Raw genomic sequence first — 16,140 nt, 5'->3', positions numbered from 1 at the left:
TGTACTGACTGAAGTCACAGTTCACCCTTCAGCCTCTTTCTAAAATATTTTTTTCGGACCCCTATTTATTGTGGTTTGTAATCACACACCATTGTTTCCAAACAAATGATTGAGGGCACTTCCTAGTCCTAACAACCCTGCTTTGTACTACACAATTTAGCTTACACAGACAAAATAGAACTCACTTAAACAAGCTGTAAATCATCCGTGCCAGCATATCTGCTGTAGCTGCACCCCAGGTACTGCTGTTGGCCATGAAAGAAAGGACTCTTGGAATCCAGAGGTGGCCCCAGCCCAGCAAAGTGGGGCCAGGTCACTCGCCTTTGCCCCCATCCTTCACTGCACTGTGCTTTAATTGCACTGAATGCAAATGTATTGAGCTTTGTTTTCTGAGTTCATGTTAAAATCTGGTCCTGAAAGCTATTGAATAGGGCTTACCAATTAAAATGTTTTTGAATGAAGCTTGGAATTCTTCAACTTTTTTTTTTTTTCTCAAGAAGTTAAGTATCTTTGACAGTGTCTGGAAGTACTGATTGTTGTTTTCTCCTGTTTTACTCCACTTATTTTCAATTTCCATCCACACATGTACAGTTTTTTTCAGATATAAAATCTAGAAGAGAAACAAGAACAAAACAAGGGCAAGGGGAGCAACGGGGAAAAATATTGCTGAGAAGCAAAAGAAAAACTGACACATCCCTCAATCCAGAAGAATTTCTGTTTGCACAGAGCAACTTGCAGTTCTTCAAAGAGCTGGCATGAATAATGCTAGTCTGTTATATAATCCAGGTTCTAGTACAGTCTATGCTTCTAAGCACTGGACACTTACATTTATAGGTATACTTTAAATTTAAAGTAGTATGTATTTTCTTATATTTATTAAGTGTTCAGTTCTCAATTCCAGAAATAAAAGTATGCCCAAAAGAAGCTGCATGACCACTCTCCAAAGGCAGTACCTCCACTGAAAATTTTAAAAAATTGTATAACCACAGCACGGGTATAACAAAATGCTCAGCTTCTCTAACCCTACAGGAAGATGTGCTACAGTATCTCCATAGCCAATCAGCAGTACTACAAGCCTCAGACCAGGAAACTCTTTAAAGTACAGTATGTGTGAACATTGCAACGGAGACTTTCTCATTACTCTTTCTCTTCTTTATGCTTATAGAATGACAAGTCAGAAGTGAAGTCCCTCATGGAGAAATTTAACAAGGGTAACAGCTGCACAGAGGATAATCCTTTTGGCAGTCGAAACTTCAGAGTCCCAGGAAAACTCGAATTACAGACGAGGAAAGCAATATTTGAGAAATGTGCAAATCAAGAAAATGCACCTCCTTCTTCTTCAGGACCCAGTACCTCTCAGGAAACTGTTTATCCTAAGCCTTCCCTGGGAGTCAAGTCTTCAACTGATCATAAAACAGAGGAGAATCCAGAGGCCTCATATTTGAAAACAGTGGCACAAAAGTTCGGGGTTCAGCTTCAGGCAACTAACAGAGAAAATGATGAAAAATCTGGGTGCAGTAAACCTCCCACCAAAACCAATGACTTGGCAAAAGAAGATACACAGCCTCTGTATCCAAAGTCTGCAGGGAACAAATTGCTTAACTGTGCTTCTAATGAGAAAGAAAAAAGTCTCCTGGGAGCAAGGTCAAAGACAAATTTTCCACCACAGGAGAGTGAGGCAAAACCAATGTTTTCAAAAGTAACTGCAGTTAAGGAGAAGTTAATGTCTGCAACACAAGCAAACGAGCCCAAGCCTTCTTTCTCTAAACCACCTCTTGCCCAGAAATGCTCTCTAACCCATGAGGTCTCTCACAGTGAAGACGCTTCTACAAAAAATGTTTTTCTTCAGAAAAGACTGTCAGGCCCTAGACCAAATATACACTCCTTTAAAGCAGGAAAGGAAACGGATAAAAATACTGAGAGTGCTGCAGAAGCTGCAGGCAGTCATTTTTCTAGCATGGCTCTGAAACCTACTGGCCGCTGGCCCAGCTCATCTCAAGGCACCTCCAAAAATACAGAGGAAAAGAGTGAAGAAAAAGAAATGAATGCTGCCAAGAACATCTTTCTCAACAAAACCATCCAGGAAGAGCCAGATTCCTCAGTTCCTAAGTTCCACAAGGTGAACACAGGGCGTGTTGCAGGATTGCCATCAGGCGTATCAGCAGAGAAACAGCGTAAGGACGGGAGTTCAGGAATCCCCAGGAGAAAAACCCTTCCCTCACTGTTCAAGCTGAGCCAGGCCCCACAGAAGCCCAACAGACCCCCCTGCGTGGAATTAGGAAAGTTCCAGAAAAGCGGCCCAAAAAAGAGTGAGTCCTCTCTGTTCTTTCCCTCTTCCTTGGGTTTTGGGGTTTTTAATGCATTTAGTACCTGATTCATTTCAAATGGAATTTGGTCCTCTCTTCAGAACTAACACAAAACTTGTGCATCAGACAAACACTTAAAGCTTTAACCTATGCTTATGTCTCTTCTGTACAGGACAGAAATTAAAATTATGTTCTCTCTTTCTCAGTGATAAAGTGTAGGATGAATGCTTTCTGTACGGGGCTTGTTTGTTTTTCAAAACTACTTAGATGTATATGTATACATAGCTGTTATTTGTGACAGGGAGGTTAAGGTAGATTTTTTGAACAGATGTTTAAGTTGTGACTTCCTATAAATGAAATGGTGATATTATGTGTCCTGTTCTCGATAGTAACTTCCTCAGCACGGCTTGAGGGCCACGAAAAATGGTATACTACAATATGTAGTAACCACATTTCTTTTTTTGTTGTTTTTTTTTAATTTTATTTTTGCTTATCACAATGACTAATCACAGCATGACTCTCTAAGTTGCTGTATTTTAAAGTTTGTTTAGAAAGTTGAATACTGCACAAAATTACAGAATCGATTGTTCCCGCATGGAGCTATATTGGGTTTATACCCAGATCTAAATCCAGACTCCAAAAGCATCTCATGGAGTTAAGTGTTTTCTGTTAGTTTGCATGACTTCAGTAGCACGGCAGTTAGTGGCACGTGAGACTCTGCCTTACTATTTTTATCAAGAATCAAGTCCCTGAACTTCTGATGGTTGTAATCCAGGCATAAATATTAAGGCTTGTCAGTAGATTTCTGTAAAAAATGAGATGGTCTTGGAATGAGAGCTTCTGTAAATACATTTGAAATACCTGAGAGGACACAAATCCTTGGGAAAAGAAGAAATTGCTGTGACTTTACTCCCGTAAAGCATTCTGTTTCAACAGGTTCCTTTCACTACATAAGACAAACTGCAGTAACAATATAAGCTGTTTCTGAGGTACTCACAATATGCCCCTGAAAATCTCATGTAAAGATGTAGTTTCCTAAAGTTAGACTCACATATCAATTGTCATCTCCTTGAAGGAGAGGTTCTGAGTGTCCTTAATTCTCTCCTAAACTACCTGTTATTTCAAGCTTTTGGGTTAAGGTTTTCCTCCAAAGCTTTCAGGCACTCTTTGACAATTCTCAACAGTTAAAATTAGCCACTCCAGCTGCAATGGGTGATGCCAATTGACACATTTCTATTAGAAATTTTGTAGTAGTTGAAGGAGGTTTTCTTCTATGAACTACGATTGCTTAAGAAATTCTGATTACATTTTAAAATCAGAATTTTAAATAGTGTGGGCCCAGACGGAACCTTTCCTTGATCCCAGTGTGTGAGAAACAAGGACAGAAGCAAAAATTTATTACTGTGTTAAATTTTTGTGTTTAGTTGGATTTTATCCTTTTCTTAATGCACTGCTGTCTGCACTGAGCTTTGAAAGCAAAGAATATACTCAATCCTCACATACATTTTTTTTAGCTCAAGTAATTTTCACTTTATGTCCTACAACTAATTATGACAAAGTGATACACATAGCTAAGTAATTTCTGATAATAAGGAGCATTTCACTTACATTTGTCTATATTAAGCATCTCTATTAGATGTAATCTAACAGCTCAAATGTAGACTCACAAATTTTCAGTGTAGTCAGTGGGAAAGGAAGGTGTTCAACGGTGTGATTCAGAGTGTTAAAGTTAGATGTCTAACATGGCTTATGATAGATGTTTGGAATAACTTCACACTGTGCGTGTGCACAGGTACATTCATGTGATTTAATTGATATAAAATTTGTCCTTGTGCCTTCTGTATTTAGAATACAGCACAGCTTGTGCTTCAGCAGTTTTGAACGCACATAAGGCTGATCTTCCTGAGACAGAGCACATTCACATGGGTTATGACCAGATGAAAAAGATTGGAATTGACTTTTCTAAAGACAAAAAAACACAGTTAAAAAAAAAAAGTCAGCATGCATGCAACTATATATTCCATTATTAATTCTACTCAAAAGTTAGGAGCATACCAGTAACATAAAATGCACTTCTTGTCAGCTGATACATTCTGACTTTCCTGTTACCCTACACTTATTGAAATGTTTTCACAAATCCATGATCAGGGCCAGATGCTCAAAAGGTGAAAATTTGTGTATCTCAATAGAAGAGATATGCCGATGCAAACAATCTGAGCAGCTGCCCCTTCTTTATAAAACACTATTCACCATGACTGGCTTACCTTGAGTGCCCAGAGCAATTTCAATTTGGAAAGGCAGCATTTTCAGCAAGTGACAATGGCAAATGTTTTACTTAGACAAAAGCAGCAAGAGCTTTGCTAGCTAGAACTTTCAGAAGTCCTGGTACAGGTTGGAAACACTCAAAACTGCAATTATTATTTTTAAATATATTTTTTCATTTTATTTTTAAGTAAATAGATGAGGAATGATTTTATTCATTCATTTGTTGTTTCTTCAATTATTTTTTCTCAGGTTCCCACACAGTTATAGACACAAAGCATTTTTCATCCTCTCTTTAAAACTAGGTGTTAAAAATATTTATCATAGGCATTTAAAATGGATAATGTGATCTGGGCTGCAAGAATAATACCAGAACTTTTGCTAGAAGGAGGATCTCCAGTTCTCACTAACCAGCACAAGTGCAGCCACTGGCCTGAGTAAATCACACTGGGAACATGATCTAAGGATGGAGCTGCCTGTTGTGATGGCACAAGTAATTTTTCAAATATGTCACAAAATACACACCCAAGTAAGTAGAAATGAAGGGTCACACTTGGTCTTTTCTGCTTCAGAGTCTTGGGTCAGGCCAAGGCTGAAAGATTTGGAAACCAATCAATATGAAGCTGTACATAGTCACCCTGATCTTCAGCCTTCCCGTGTAGAAATGGGGTGTGGACTTTGTTTGGCTTTAATTAATGCAACTCATTTCCTTGCAGCCAGAACTCTCCATAGAACAGTTCTGGTGGGGAGGCCAAGTCCTCTAGAGTGAAGCCTGAACAAACTCGTTTTTGGCTTAACAAGTTATTCAACACTGCTGCATTTCTTGGAACATTAAACACGAGTGACAAAAGCTACCTGGTTTGAAAAGGCAGTTAAACAGGTTTTTTTAAAGAATTTTTTTAACTGTCATTTCAAGAAGATGCCACTCCCACAGCACAAATTCTTCCTTCTCGGTACTTTGTCCTGATAAACAGCAGCTTGACGCAGCTGCTGTGATTCAGGTGCTAAGTAAATAGAAAAATAGTTAAATGAAAATGCTTATCCTATGCGACAGAACTTTCTGAAGTTTAATCTTTGAAGGTTTTATCTGTATTAGGACAAAAGTTAGGCTTTGTGTTGTCCTTTGAGAGCAGAAAAGCTCCACAGATGGCAGTTGTCATACTTGTGTTAGGGCTATGTCCTTGAGGTGCAGAAAACCTTGTCCTGCCTGGTTTAAACCAGGAGTTAGAACTCTGCTTTCTCAGAAGCATAGTTGCACTCCTTTTACTTTGGTTGTTATCCTTTCTCATTAAACCTTCTTTACTGGTTTTTTTGTAATCAAGTATTCTTGGGCATGAAATAACTTTTAATGTTAGAGGCTGAAGGATGCAGAGTCTTACTGTTGTGTATGGGAAGGATTTAAACTGTCCGCCATGCCTGCATGAATACTAAGGGATTCTGGTTTGGTTGGTCTTGCTCTGGATTAGAAGTTTTCACCTGGTCCAGAAAAAAAATTTCCTGATAAAACTTCTGTACATAGAAGTGTCTTGCTGAGGAAAGTTTGACTATTGACACATTACTATTTGCCAGTAAAGGCAGGCTTTAAGAAATTCCACTCTGGGCCTGTGAATACATCGCACTCTGGTAAATTCCTGTGTTATGTCCCATTACAGCCATTTTCTCTGAAAGCAGATCATATTTATGCCATCTCAGAATCTGTGAGATTCATGTGCTTTCTAGATTCAGGAAGTAATACCAACAGTTCTGTTTGATAATAAACAGCCAAAGCACAAATAGGGCTTTGTTAAAAAAGAGATGAGAAGCAAAGTCATCTTGCTGGCAGCTTTCCATGTGAGGCCACAACCGTACCGTTGCTTTCTGACAACTGCACCTGGGCTGACCTTGGTGAGACCATGCCTGTAGAGATGCCACCCACACAAAGTCAGTTGAGTTCTCACAGTCCCCAGCATTCTAAACACCTCTGAATGCCTCTGGAGTGATCAACACTGGGACTGCAGCTAGAGAGAAGTTTTGAGCTGTGCTGGGAGAAATGAAACTTACCGAATCTAAGTAAAAAAAAAAAAAAAAAGACACAGAAGAAAATTCTCAGGGTTTACAATTTGGATTATGCTTGTGTCTGCAGTCCTTGCTGAGATTCTGTTCTGCAATGGATTGTGTACTCACACAGTGACACAGGTGGGTAAGACAACCAGAGAGAGAAAGGAGGGATTAAAATTTGAGGTGCATTGTCAAAGTTATCACAACACTGTTGACAAAGTAATTAAGTATCACTCCTGAGAACACTAAAAGTCTTAGCCATCTCTGCAAAGCCCCTTAGAACCAGTCAGTTGTTGCTCTTACTTGATGGCAGATTGAAAGAGCAGCTTCCAAAGTTATAAAGACAAGGGGATTTTTTTTTTTTTTAATCACAGGATGTCACAACTGTTTACTGCAGAATCTGGACTTAAAAGGTCAATGTAGTTTTTCTTTCTTTACCTCAGTGCTAGACTGGATAAAGTTATGCAGCAGCTCAGTATGAAGGTGTAAGGGGATGAGAAGAATTGTAACTTGAGCCAAATCATCTGTTTCTGAGAAACGATACTAAAAGTAGCTGATGATACCAAACTACACTATTAAGTACGGTTTGGGGGTAGCTGTGTCTAGTGCCTCTGTTTGCACAGTGAACTACAGCACACCATAAAACCTGGTACAGCTTAAGAGAGTGTCGATACAATAATCACAAAACTGCATGATAATAATGTGCAACATAAGGCCCGGACTTCGCTATACATAGCTAAAATGTAGGCTTTTTGCCTACTTTTTAATCAGATTTCATGATGTCTGTTAGTATTGGTCCACCATACATTTACCTGAGAACTATGGAAGTGAAGTTGAAATTATGATCACACAGATCTACCAAGAACTTAAGTTTACTGGATCTGCTTGAAAGCAGCTACAAAATCTGGGTGAGCATATATATATGTAGGTTTTAGTGAAAACAAATATAAAAGCTCTTCAGATTTCATCTAAGGACACCCCTCTCCTAAGGTGAGAGAACTCAAATGACTCCTCTTTTAGCAAGACTATAGCGTAGTATTTTACACGTCTGAGAAACAGAAGAACCAATTTTTGAAGTTCCTAGAACCAAAGAACAATGCCCAGCTGAAATGTAGTCTAATCTGTGCTTTTTTCATGAAAGTCAGACTGCAGTATATGAAATGCCGCACAATGTACACAGTTTGGTGCAAATGCAATGACATCACCTATGGGTGTCTGACCAAAAGAGTTGTCTTGCTTATAGGATTGGTATAAGATCAGTTTCAAAAAAAGAGGTCTGAATTCCTTTCTAATTTCAATATTATTTCTTTGCACATCTTTCCATAGTTCAACCTGTAAGTTCGATAAAAACAGTTGAATTAAATATCCATCAGTCTTTTTCATCCATCAGTCTTTTTCTCACATATTCATTCTTCAGTTATACATAGATGCACCATAATTATAGAATATGCATTTAAAACTGATTTTTCAACAAGCAAAGAGTGGGCATACGCTTTCAGTCTGCTTCAGAGAGAGATGATTTTTTTTTACCAGATTTTTTAAGAGCCTCCACATCAAAAAATATTAATGCTCTGGACGAAACCCTGCCATAATGCATTTTTTGAAGCATTACCTCCAACTAGTCAAGGACTTGCCATGGAATTCTGCTAAAATATGTGGACAAGACTACAAATTAAACTCCTAGTATGGCTTAAAGCGCTGAAAAAGATAAATCACTGCAATTTAAAAATGCATGTCTTACTCCAGTGAGAACTCCAGGCACTGGTGGGATTTCTCTTCAGTTTGCCACATATTTCTCATATTAGCATCTCAGGACAGAGTAATAATAGCACCTCAGGAGAGCACTGAAAATCTATCAAGGTGCAAATGGCTATCTTTTTCTCATCCTGCCCTGAAACTTGCTTTTGACTACATAGAGTATATGGGTTCCCAAAAGCTGGACTTAACTTTGTTGGGTTTTTTACTAGTTTCATTTTGAGTGAGAGGTATGGAAAATATTACAGAGTACTGTTATAACCAGGTTGATTTCTCCTGAGGATGATGAATACAGAATATCTGGACATGAAGGGAAGATGCTATCTTTCTCTAGATGTTATGTTAGCTACCACAAAAGCTATCAGTATATCCCTTTCATAAGCCAGAAATAGCAAGGATGAAAGTCACTCATTTTACATCAAGACAACTTCAGTGTTTTGAATTCCCTGACAAATAAACATTCTCCAAGAATGTACATGACCTTTTTGTCACTGCATGTGTGGGAAGCTGTTTGAGAAGGTTCCCCAAGAACAGGAGAGAAGAGTTTGTAGTGCTTTGTGTGCAGTTCTTTAGGTGCTGAAGCTCTGAGCATGGTTAAAGAAGTTTAATACCACAAGCAGGATTGTAATGGGATATTTGGTACTTTCTATGGACAGTTTCTATGGCAAGTTTCTCACCCCATATACAGCTGCACAGGTTTTGAGGAACTCGTTCATTTTCCTCTCTTCTTTCATTTCTTTGTGAACAGCTTCAGTTTCTGCATCTATTTCTTCAATGTAACACAGTATGTGAAAAAAAATTAAAGCCTCATCAAGAGAGAAAAGGCTATTTGAAACCTGAGGTGTTAGTGGTCAGAGCCACCACACAATGATGGTCCCTAACATTGCTTCCTGCGATGAGAGTGCTTTGGGTACATGTGAAGCCAGGATGTAGTTTCAGTTTGATTTCTTGTTCTGAGTGTTCGGAGCTGACCTCAGTTCCACTACCTCCACAGAGTCTTTCTATGTCCTCAGAGTACCAAGTATCTCAGAGACACAAAAATATGGAACTGGAGTCAAACGGAAATTCTCCACTAAAACAGGAAATAAAACACAACTGAAACATTATGATAGCTTTAGCTCTGTGGGTCTCATTATAACAGCTTTTTGAGTGTCACCATCCTACCTAACCTATCATATTATTTTCAGTATTAGAATTGAAGCATTTTACACCTACATCAGTTTCAGTAAATGTAGGTAATGACAACTCTAAAGGCTCTAAGGACAGAGAAGAGTCAGTTCTAAGAGTTAGAAAATAAAAAAGGAGCATTTACGTTAATATGATGATTTAGTTATTGTTAGATTCCAGCAATGTACATAAATAAAAAGAGACAGGTTGTTCAGCCCTTATACTTAAAAATAAACACTTAATCTAAAATGCATGTGTTGTCCTTTCCTGGCTGTTTCCTATTGCCTGGATTTGGCTCTCAAGAGACATCAGATGAAAGAAGTATTCTGAACAGAGACTTGGGCAAAATTTTTACCTTAGTCTTATAAACTGTATTAGGGCAATATAACCATGTAAAAACTGATGTAGGACTCCTGTTAAAACTTTAAAAACTGAGCTCATGTTTAATACCAATTAACATGACTTTTATGAAGAATCCTTTCTGGCTTCTTTCTTTGGTTAGAATCTGCTTAAAATAATTCAATTGCAAATACATGCTTAGATTGTCAGTGCTATACTTTGTCAGGGATGGTAGAAGAGTAAGAGACTATAGCTGATAACGTCTGTGGATGAATAAAGACTGCGAAGAGTTAAGTGCAAACACACAGTCCTCAGAGACTCAGTTACAATAAGAGAACAATCGCATGTAATCTTTGATTCTCATGTGATATATGAGAGGTCCTCCTTGTAGTTATCAATTATTCTTCTCCTGTCTGTCCCACAGACAGAATTTCAGATTCCCAAGCAGCTAAAGAAAGCTCTTTCAAACTTTCAGTTTCAGTATTAAGCATTACTAAGTATTTGTCATTATTCTATGTTTAAGCCACTTTTTTCCAATATGGTGAAAGTTTCTCTTTCTTGACAAGATTTTAATCTCTGTTACACATGTATGAACTTGAAGAAAATCTCCAGAAGACAAGGGGATTCTTTTTGATTCTAATTGATTTTAAATGAACCATGAATTTGCTTTTCTTTCCTTTTCCTTAGATTTCATTGGACTTCCCTCCATAGAGCTAGGGACAATTCTTTGAGGGTAGTTTATAATCCACTCATGACACTTGAAACAAAATTCTAAGTTTAAAGCCATGGCATCCGAACAGTGATTTCATTTGGTTATGTCAAATAACTTCTCTCAACACGAAGTCTCAAAGCAATGGTTATTATGGTTGGGATGTGGCTTTTACATGGAGCCTTAATTCACATGTACACTAGCTCACCCATGTAATTATGGCTTCTGTGCCTAGTGCACTGCATCATCTTGTTTTTAAGCCTACATCTGTTCACTGAGCGTGTAGCTTCCATGTAGCTTCTCACACTGCCACTTTTCTAGTATGCGCTTGCTAGAAGGTTAAGTCCAGCCCTTTAAAACTTACATTACAAATATATTTGAAGATGTATCAGGACCTGTACGCTGCTTCATCAATGCAAATTTTTCTAATCTCTCCATCTTTCCCTTGAAACTCTTGTCTCTGAGCAAGAAATACTCCAGCAAGATTGCATCAGTGCTTATATATGAGCCTCTGCAGTTGATTTTTCAAGCAAATCGTAAAATGAAACAACAATGCAGTTTTAAAGCACACAAGCTTATATACTGGATGAATCAACATTTTTGTGTCTTGTTCATGTCTTGGAAAAGACATTTTTAAGGCCTTCAATAAGTAGTACGTTACTTTAGGCAGATGCTGTCTACTCTGGTAAGATAAGGTGCCAAATATATCTAAGAATCAGGTTCAACAAATATATTTGCTCTGGGGTATGTGTAGTACTGGTATTTCACGCTAATACTTCACGCAAACAGTGAGGTTACTTCCTCAGCTGCTTGCTTTATAAATTCAATCTATTCTCCTTTTTTTTCAGACCGTAAAATTGAAGAATTGAAACAGGGAGCACCTTCCTCAGCAGCAGTCTTTCCATCTGTACCTCTACCACACTCTGCTGGGCAGTTGCCACCTCCACCACCAGCTTCTCGCCCATGCCTGCCATCCTCAGCAGCTCCCACCCTGCCTGCCAGAAACATCAAGCCTAGCCCTGAAACAATGTAAGTGAACATAAAACATGAGATGTTTATTTTCTCACCTTCTTCTGCCTATTACTTTGCTCATGCAGCAGCAGATTAAGGCTGCAGGTGTCCCAGGTTTCTGAGGGAGCGAGGTCCCACACCACATTCTTTGTCCTACCCTGTCTCTGTCCTGTCTGGAATTAGTTTGTAATCACTTGGACTTTCCATCTGTTCAGTTGTTTCCTTAAATCGTCTCTTCTATAACAATACTTTTTTTCTGCCCTGTTGGTAAGGGTATGGTGGAGGGAACAGACTCCCCATTGTTTTTTTTTTACTCCAGGAGTGTTTAAATGTTTCTAAACTGGTAGAAAATCAGTTGAATCAATAACCGAAGTTTGCCCCTGCATTTTAATGTGGCAAGAGGACCATGAGGGTCAGGTCTGGCAGTTGATACTGCAGGAAGCAGCTTTGCAAACTGGAGTTACTGAGCTCAGTGCTCTTTGTGAAACTAGAAGCCAAGTTGTGGCCTGTTGTAATAACACTGAGAAGCCCCTGTCACGTATTAGGTTCCTTTCTTTATTTTTCTTCCCATACAAAATGGGAACCTCCCAGCCACAAAGAGTTAAAAACACTTCACTCTAGTGTCAAAAGTGACCAGAGACAAGCTGCTCCTGAATAAATGAGCAACTCTCTAGCCAGCAGTTACTGAATTTCTTGCTTCTCTCAGTTTGACAGCACTTTTAAATCTAAACATCAGAGAACTTTTACCTGGCCTAATGTTACACCACTGTTTCTTGTGTCCCTTGCTTAGATTTTAAGCCCTACAAGCCAAGGAGCAAGTCTTAGAGTTATATTGAACATTGAGCAGAAGTCTGACATTCTGTTTGCTCAGAGTATAAGAAGCCTGCTCCTGTGAAGGTGGTTAAAAAGTCGGACAGATTCTTTCCATGCAGTGAGCCCACCTGTCTATAATGTTTTTCATACTGCAGTCATCTCCATGGTCTCTGAGTACCTTTGGCTAATTTTCTCCTTCTATACCTAGGATCAAGGTGTCCTTATGACAAAGCAAATCACAGTCAGAAAGAACAATTTAGGGAAGCTCATAGGGAACTTAAGTAGCATATAGGGCTCAACAGACTAGTCAGACATGGTGTGAAATAGCTGAAAAAAGCACCAGAACAACGGTGAATGAAAATACAACCATAAAACCATCTTCATAGGTTTCACATGTTCCCTTTTTCCATATTTACAGAAGCCCAGACAATGAAGAAAATTATGACGATGTTGAATTTGTTTCACGGGGTAAGATGCATACATTTTATTTAATAGTGAATACAAGAATCTGTAAGCATATTGTATTTATAAGATAAGCAAAAGCATATTGTATTCATGAGTTGACGCCCAACTGATTATGCTGATTTTGTCATTTTATGGGTGAGGACGGTTGTGTCATAACGCTAACTGTTCTATAATGATTATGACAGACTCTCAGGAACTGCCTTAAATATCTTCACTCTCCCCAAACCATTTTTACTTAGAAATAGGCAGGGAACATAAATTACCAGATTTTCAAATCTGAACCAAAATGAATGCTGCTCCCTCAGAGTGGAATTTATGTGCTCTTGTGAAGCAGGCTTTGTTTCATAATTGATAAAAATAAATAAATAAATTGTTGATTGTGCTTTTCGCTTTGTGGTCTGCCTTCAGTGAGAGGCAGTGAGTCGCTGTGTTGTATCAGGAGCAGCCAGAGAAGCAGATTGTGATGCAAACAATCTCAGTCTGGCTCCTAAACTCTGCTCAGGAGGACTTGGTCTGTGCCAGGCACAGTGTGCATCATTCAGTCTGCTAGTCATCCCTGCCACACAGAAGCGTGGGCAGTGGAGCTAAAACTGAGCTCAAGCTCTTTTCTTACCTCACTACCTGCAGAGTAAGTAGGAAACAAGACAGTCGCAGAGTTTCTTCTCCTTCAGCTCAGGGCAGAAGCTGGCTTAGCAAAAGAGACTTTGGCCTCCTTGTTCAGCTGTTGAGCCAGTGTGAGTTTTTTGATTATCTGTTTGGATTTACATGGTCTTTAACAGTGACTTACTTATATAAGTAGGCATTTTTGAAAACAAATAGCATAGGTAACTTCATCAGTGTCTCTTAAGAATCTTTAAAACAAATATACTGTTTTGTAGATAGTTGTAACACAGAGCATACTACAAAAGCAACCTGGAAAACCTCTGATTTTTGCATTCATACCCTCACTGTAAGTCAGAAGCCTGTATATATTTCTAGCCAATACCACTGGTATTATAGCAGTTTGTAATTAGTAATGATAGAATTAATTGGTTTTGTGCCACAAAAACTAAATATCTTGGTTTTATTTTTTGTCATATAGGTAATGAAAATGCAGAGAGGGTAAGTGGTATCCTCCGTGATAAACCTATCCTTTTAGCGCAAACTTACAAATTTAGTAAAATCCCTTCAATGCATGAGAAAATTAGTTGCAGAATGAATCCAGTATATTGACAGTAAATTCTAGAAGCACTGGTGAAGGACAGAAATAAAACCAGGTAAGCAGAGCAAACTGGAACTAATTATCAAAGCTGGCTAGACAGTAAAAATTCCTTTAAAAAAAAAAAAAAAGGAACTACACCCCTTCTATCTCCACTGATTTTTCATTTCAGGGAAATTTTCCGGACACAAGAGCCTTGTTCTGTTCTAATCATAAACCATTTTTTTTCATTTAAGCACAGGTTTGTATTAGTGTCTTTAACTACCTGATTATATTAAGACTAAAGCAATCTCTGGGATGCTAATCTGAGTCCCACTTAGATCATTAGCACTCCAGTTTAACTACTGCTATCCCTGGCACTTTTGTCAGGGCAGTGCAATAATCAATAGTCCTGCTTTCCAGGACTAACACTACAATTAAAACATCCACTTTGGATTAAGCAACATGGTAGTGTGATTTTAACAATACAGGACTTTATAGTTGTGGCATTGTAAAAACAAAGTCAGAAAAAACATTGACTGTGAATAATGTAGTAACTGGGTTTGGGAAGATGAAATAAATTTGTATTTACATTTTGCTGTAAATGTTTTCAAATACTTTGTATAAAGCTTACACAGCAGGTCCAGTTTCTTCATGTCTTTACAAATGCATCTAGGCCATTGAAAATCGAATTTTTCTTATAGGGCCAAGAAAGTGATGGAGAGATGTATGAAGACATAAGTGACATCAGGTAGCAATTTTAAATTCTATAACCTATTGTGTGTTTATTACTGAAAGCTTGCTAACAAAGTTACTTCACCTGGCATGAAAGTGTGATTCCACTGCAGTCCCTGACAGGAATTATTGTGTTCATTCATTTCACCTAGATAAAGTCAGGTTATTTACAGATTCTTCTGCTTAGATCTGGTATGCCCTGATCTGGAAAAAACTACAGTAAAATCATGTAGTTACTGTGATCACGATAAGGGAAGTCTGATTTCTGATCTAAGGAATGTGTCGGAATAACTGTTTGGAATTACACCTTAGGAGGAAAAATAAGTTCAGCCCCTAGGTACAACGGTCCCACACAGATTTTTTTTGTTGTGGTTGTTTTCCTTCTATCTAGATAAATGTACTCAGAACTCCTATGAGAGGCTGGAATTACAGCTGTCATGGCCTGAGTCTCCTAGAATAGCTACAGAGCCAGAACATGAACTTTGCTCATTCTTCTGCCCTTTAGCCCTTTACTTTGAGGAGTCTCTTGCCCTGTTAATATCTAAATGTATGAGATTCACGGTATGACAATAAGCAAAGAAAAGTTCTAATTCCCTTGGAATAAGTACCAGTTTAAATTTCCTACACAAAAATACCTTGTTTCAGACGTGGAATGACTAGTTATCCTCATTCAGTCTTTCTTTTTTTTATATATAGATAATTTGTTAATATCAATGTAGCAAAAGGACCAAAACAAAGGAAGAGGAGGGAGCCTCACTCACTCAGTAGGGTTTGTGTAGCATGGCTCTGCAAGACAAACCACGGGCAGCAAATGGCAGAGCTGTATATATAGTCTTAATTACATCCCAAGGACAAGATCTCAGTACCAGGCAGTATGTAAAACACAGCAAGAAATATACCTTGGTGTGACAGGAACATTTATGATGCCATGCAGAGGACTGACTCTCTTATGTGTAAACTGGTAGAATTAAGTTTAAAACCACAAGCCAGTGGTAGCTCAGGTTTTAGTTCTGGCTGCCTCCACCACTGATGGCCTGGGTAAATATTTAACAGCTGTACTCAGTGCCACAACACCTAGACTGTTACCAGTTTCCACGCTTGCTTGCCAAAATTAGCTTAAAGGTGTTTAGACATGCGCAGGTAGAGCCAGTCTCTTACCTCCAGATAATGTTTTCGGGTATACTATGCTCCTGAGGACAGCCACTTTAAATTATATATGTAATATAAGAGAAAGGGCTCCTTACTCTACCCATTGCAGCCAAACTGGAGTTTAGAAATTGTAGCTTTGATTTCACTCTGAGAAGTTTTTTTCCATCACACCTAGTTCTTTGTTAACCTTGGCTAATAAAGTTGTATTGAGATTT

At 38.4% G+C, this 16,140-nt stretch overlaps 1 protein-coding gene across 1 annotated transcript in view; it reads left to right on the top strand.

The window, feature by feature from the left end:
• Positions 1–16,140, top strand: part of FYB (FYN binding protein) — a 43,286-nt gene that overhangs the window by 7,414 nt on the left and 19,732 nt on the right. Inside the window, exons 2-5 of the mRNA XM_009864927.1 lie at positions 1,166–2,309; positions 11,424–11,604; positions 12,818–12,893; positions 14,746–14,792. Of these exons, the coding sequence (XP_009863229.1) occupies positions 1,166–2,309; positions 11,424–11,604; positions 12,818–12,893; positions 14,746–14,792 (1,448 nt within the window). The remainder of the gene's footprint in view (positions 1–1,165; positions 2,310–11,423; positions 11,605–12,817; positions 12,894–14,745; positions 14,793–16,140) is intronic.

The sequence above is a fragment of the Apaloderma vittatum genome, unplaced genomic scaffold (assembly GCF_000703405.1).
Source record: "Apaloderma vittatum isolate BGI_N311 unplaced genomic scaffold, ASM70340v1 scaffold9732, whole genome shotgun sequence".
NCBI classification, from domain to species: Eukaryota; Metazoa; Chordata; class Aves; order Trogoniformes; family Trogonidae; genus Apaloderma; species Apaloderma vittatum.
Note: the sequence above shows the minus strand (reverse complement) of the source record. Positions and strands in the feature narration are given on the sequence as shown.